A 5,443-nucleotide genomic window follows, 5' to 3' on the forward strand; every position below is an offset into this window, starting at 1 on the left:
GCAATATCTGAAGGGACACAGTAGTTATGAGCCTTTTTCGAATGGGGTCGCAGGAAAATCACTGACCCGGCCCCACCCTGACCCCAATAACTTTTGGCCAAGGGGTCAGATCAAAATTCCGTCGCTGTCACCGTCGTATATATGCTCATAGCTACCATGTGTGTAAGTTTCAAGGTTCTAGTGCTAATAGTGTAGGAGATAATAGTGTCCAGGACGGACAGATAGACAGACGGCGGAGCTAAACACAATATCCCCACGCTTTTAAAAAAACATGGGGATAAAAAAAAGGGTAAAGATGAGTACTAAAATTTTGTGTGTACATGGTTTACCTGCATAAATAGTTTGAAATTGCATATATATTTAAATTTTAGAACAACAAAGTAAATGTTGAAAATGGATCACGATAGTTCTTTGTATATTGTTAAATCACTCATTTTAGGGCAATTATAATTTTTTGTTTAAAAAGGCAATCTTACTCAACATCTGCGGATTTAAGGTGATACATGTATTGATACTGATTTTAAGTTGATGCCATGTTTTATACAGATAACTTGAATGTACCGATAGTTTTCAATTCATTGTTTTGTAACTGAAATAATGAATTTTTTACCACCTTCCTGTTACTTTTAATTTAGTGTTTTGAGGAAAATGAGATTTTCATGTTAAAAAGTATGCATTATTCAAGATAGATTAAATCAAAGACAACTGTTGATACCTGCACATGGATATTTCATTCCTTATGTGAGTAATTTCCTATCCTTGACATGCATAAGTAATCATGTAAGAAACAATTTGTTTGCAGCTGGTTGTTACTGCATGTGTAATTTCTATTCAAAATGATGGTTTTAATAACATGTGATTCAATGAGAAATGCATTTCTCAACTGAAACATTTCTTAATTTATATATAAATCATATTTACTATATCATGTGCTCATGCATACATGTTGCTTATTGTTGATGTCTTAATAAACCAAGAGTATATTATCAATATGTGTTGTTGCTCGAAAATATGTTTTTGTAGCAGGAAGTGCTTTGGGCTCGATTAATCTGAGAACTCAACAAAATATTAATAAAACCCTTCTGTGCCTTTTAGTTCTGAAAACAGAAGTAGCCAGTTGGTATTACACATCTCCTAAACAAGTACAGCACAATGAAACTTAAGGTCCTAAAATCATAAATTTTATAAAATCTTTATATCCACACAAAAAATTGATGATTGTGGTGCTCAGATTGCAAAACCACCTGTTTGGCAAAAATAATGCAGATGGTTAGATTATGATAAGTGCAAGAAAAAAAGAATAACTCTGGAGATAATAATTGATATGATAATCATTGCTTGACAGAATCACAATTGACCTAGATATTTATTTATGTAGTGATGTATTTTTCAATGAGTGCCTTAAGACTCCAAAAACATATTGACTTAAAATAAATAATCGCGATGGCGGAAATGACTTATCATTTCATGTTCATGAACCGGTTTTAAAATACTTTGTAGACTTATCTGCTAGGCGGTGAGGACTTTTAGACCACCTGATAAACTTCAACTATATTTGCCCTAGTTCAGTAATCGACTAAAGATATGCTAACATAATACTGATGACTGATGAGTCTGTTGTGTCTTATATTCTCAATGCTACTTAAAATATTAAGTCCATTTCAAAGTTTAGACTAATAATAAGCAAATTCGTTAAATTAATATCCCCCGCCAAATAAATTTTTATTATTGATGGGTGCAGAACTAACAGAAAAGTTTATTTGAAGGGTTGTACCCTTATCCCACTTATTTAAAAGTTACAGCATAAAAAAAAAAATTGGCAATAACTCTTATTTAAGACAGTGTAGGGTTATAGATTTTGTGCATGACACCTCTCCTTATGATATCTTAACATCCAGTTAATTTCATCTTAAAATTGTGTATAGTATCTGTGATATAGTCCTGAAAAGTAACGTCAGACTGTTCATGTCACTTATTCTCATTGACAATTATACACCCATGAAATTTCATGTTGAAATCTTGTATTAATAGTTTCTGGGATATAGCCCTGAAAAGTTACATCATACAAAAACAACAAAGGGCAATAACTCTTATTTAAGAAAGTGAAGGGTTATGGTTCTTATGCATGGTTCTATAAATGAGATATAGCCCTGAAAAGTTACATCATAAAAAAAACAATAACAAGAAAGGGTAATAACCGTTATGTAAGAAAGTATACGGTTATGGTTCTTGTGCATTGATAATTATACACCCATGAAGTTTCATGTTAACATCTTGTATAGTATCTGAGATATAGCACTAGTTACATCATACAAAAACAACAAAGTGCAATAACTCTTATTTCAGAAAGCGACGGGTTATGGTTCTTGTGCATGGCACCTCTCTTCAGCTATATTTATACACCCATAAAGTTTCATGTTGAAAACTTATATTGAGTTTCTGAGATAAAGCCCTGAAAAGTTTGTGAGTGACTGCACTGACAGACACACCGACGGTACGTTTAAGTATATTTAGCGTACCGGGGGTACATTAAAGTATACTTAAGAGTACACGGGGTACTTTAAAGCATTACCCGAGCCAAACCGGCAATTACCAATCAAGCTTATTGACAAATAAATAAATGATGATAGTGGTAATTATGATTGTGTGAAATATAATACAATAGTTTTCCTGAATTGAGTGTACATGTGAATTAGCTAAAATAATGATAAAAACACTGATTGGGATTATACATTTCTGGAATGTATATATATAATCTGAAAATATTTTCTTAAATCAATGTTATATCTTTGTATTAAAACACTGAAACACTCATGACTGTAAATTAGGCATTACCATATTTCTTTACAACGTAATGCATGTACATCATCGATATATATAACATTTAAAACGAAAATCGTTTTAAAATTCAAATGTTTGCATGGTGTTAGAACTACTGTTTTGATATCTTTGTTGTGAACAACGTGTTTAGGTTCAACGTCCGAAAAAAAGATGTCCGAAAATAACTGCAAGCTGTTAAAACGCGAAATTAAGTTGAATTGAAACAACATTGCGTTAAATATTATTTTTCATCAATCTGACATTTTTCACGGCGACTGATCGGAGAAATCTCACGGGGTACTATGAAAATCGTCAGAATTCCGATTTATGTGACAGATCTCACGATCAAACAATATTCACGCTACACCGGTCTATTTCGTTTCCGTAGAGATAGCTTATGTCGTCCGTTTGAAAGCTTAAATTTGATTGGCTGACGGGTTCAATGGCTTATTCTAAAAATAAATGCTTCTCGAGCAGCATATTGCTGCTCGAGCAGAAGTTAAAGTTTCGACCCCTTTGGTGCGCCATAGTATATAGGCGTCAGAGAAACACGTGCTCCACTGGTATTTGTAGTTGTAGTCTTTAAAGGCGACGCATTCCAAACTTCCGGCCGTTCTGTTTTGGTATTACACACTCCAGCAACGAGTCGTCCGAAAGCCACTGAATGAAAAGTAATACAATAGAATAATGTTATCGGCGCAAGACTAGTTACAGCAAATTGATTGGTTAAACAGGTCAGCTCTCTCTCTCTCTCTCGATTCGAATTATCAATTATGAAATGTACATGTAAAACCAAAATGTTATTAAGAAAAAAAAAACTTTTGCCGATAAGAATATACTCTTTATTAATTATTTCAAATAAATAACCTACATATGTAAATCTATCATTTGCTAAATAATTGCATTTTTATATTAGCATTGGCGTTTTATATTTTATATTAGCATTCTTCAAAAAATGTGTTTTTATTCGATTTAAAGCAAAAAACATTCCATACCGACTTGTTTTGATTAATCCCAAAGTGAGCGTGGTGCTTTATACATGTACGTACGTGACATTTGTCATATAGGCGAGTGACGACACAAATAAGATTGTTGTAGATACACGATTTATTATTCAATACATACATGTACCACATTTCACAAAACATACACACAAGCAAAAAAAGCGTCATAATTATTTTTTAAGACATTCATAATCTCAAAACCTACACATTCTTGAAGTTTACGATTTCACGAAAGAGTCCGAGATCACTCTCTGCTTCAAAGCACATTTCTTCTTTACTATCTTATTTTCTGCAATGTTAAGGAGAGTGTCCCGGAGCCAATCAGAGAACACAGCTAACGTCATCCACGCACGCTTATTACTGACGTAAGTAACACCAAGACGCTCTCGTCGCACGTTCTTCAAGCAGCGGGGATTTGCTGCCTTGCCAATGACCAGCGGTGTCAGCTTCTCTCCCATGGCGCTGCATGCGAAGAGGACAGTTATTCTATCCTTGTGCACTTTAAATCCCTTTGCACCGTCTCAGCGCACAGTCAGGATCTTGTCAGGAAATGCCTTGTAGTAGAGGCCTGTCTCGTCGGCATTGAAGATGTTCTCGAGGCTGTATCCCTGTATGATGTCTGGAAGCCGGCTCTTGAAGTCACTGACTGTCTGCTGGTCCACCCATCACTCTCCCCGGACACCTTGAACGCCTTCACAGAATAGCGGGACTTCCAGGAGGTGAACCAGCCGCTGGACCCCTTGAAGTCGTGGTACCCCAGTTCATTTGCGAAGCTGCTTGCTTTCTCCTGGATCACAGGTCCATACAAAGGGAAGTTCTGGGCCCGCTTCCGGCTAAACCACTCCCACGTCAGCTCGTTCAGTCGGTCGAACTTGCATTCGTTGTCGAAACGGAACTTGGAGCCAGACGCATTTTTCTACCACTGCTCCTGGTAGACGTTCTTTTTCTTCAAGATGTCGCTGACCGTTGACTTCCCGATCTTGAAGCGCTCGCCGAGTGCCTTCAGAGATGGTTTTGATTGAGCAGTTGATTCCGTAATGAGCTTTATCTTATCCTCTAACGTAAGCTCTACGCGTCTGCGTCTATCTGGAGGCTGCGACATTTAAGATGCGTTTGAAATTAAGAAACGGCAATGAATGAATTTGCATACAGATGGATGGATATTTAACAGTCATATTTCTCACAGTTTATCTGACAAACAAACAAACAACCATTTAAGCGTTAAAACATGGCTATAAGATCTTTTAGTTACCCGAGAAGATCACAAGAAAGTGATCGTCGCAACGGCATGCATTAATTTTTTAATTAAATTGTTTATTATAGGCGATAATAAATAATTAATAAAACGATCGGGTCAATCACTTTTTGGTGTTACCGCACGTCTATTATAGACATTCACAGTTTGTTTTACATAAATTTAAATGTGCATGCACTGGGGTAAACATGCATTTGTAGCGAAATTAATATTTTTCAGAAGTTAAACATTTCGTTTCATGGAAAGATAATTTTGCTAGACCAAAGGTCAATCACATTAGGGAAATACAGTTTATAGCATATACCTCTAGCCAAAATACTAGCCGATATGTACCAAAACTGTACCAGTCAGAAAACAATTCTGA

General features: G+C 35.6%; 1 protein-coding gene across 1 annotated transcript; it reads right to left on the reverse strand.

Annotated features, from left to right (window-relative positions):
• Positions 1 to 4,042: 4,042 nt before the first annotated feature.
• On the reverse strand, positions 4,043 to 4,926 carry LOC127872495 (tigger transposable element-derived protein 4-like). Its single transcript, XM_052415824.1, has 3 exons — positions 4,789 to 4,926; positions 4,472 to 4,719; positions 4,043 to 4,286 (listed from the first exon to the last, which is right to left on the reverse strand). The coding sequence occupies exons 1-3, from the start codon at positions 4,924 to 4,926 to the stop codon at positions 4,043 to 4,045; spliced, it is 630 nt and encodes a 209-aa protein (XP_052271784.1).
• Between the last annotated feature and the right edge of the window lie 517 nt (positions 4,927 to 5,443).

This window comes from Dreissena polymorpha, chromosome 3 (genome assembly GCF_020536995.1).
Source record: "Dreissena polymorpha isolate Duluth1 chromosome 3, UMN_Dpol_1.0, whole genome shotgun sequence".
Taxonomy (NCBI): domain Eukaryota; kingdom Metazoa; phylum Mollusca; class Bivalvia; order Myida; family Dreissenidae; genus Dreissena; species Dreissena polymorpha.

Bases quoted from the DNA above. Each gene is read 5' to 3' on its own strand.
- LOC127872495 (XM_052415824.1), bottom strand. From the start codon at position 4,926: ATGTCGCAGCCTCCAGATAGACGCAGACGCGTAGAGCTTACGTTAGAG. The intron at 4,720-4,788 runs GTCAGCGACATC...TCTGGCTCCAAG, and splicing joins TCAAGATCGGGAAGTCAACG to TTCCGTTTCGACAACGAATG. The intron at 4,287-4,471 runs GTCAGTGACTTC...CTTCGCATGCAG, and splicing joins GATGGGTGGACCAGCAGACA to CGCCATGGGAGAGAAGCTGA.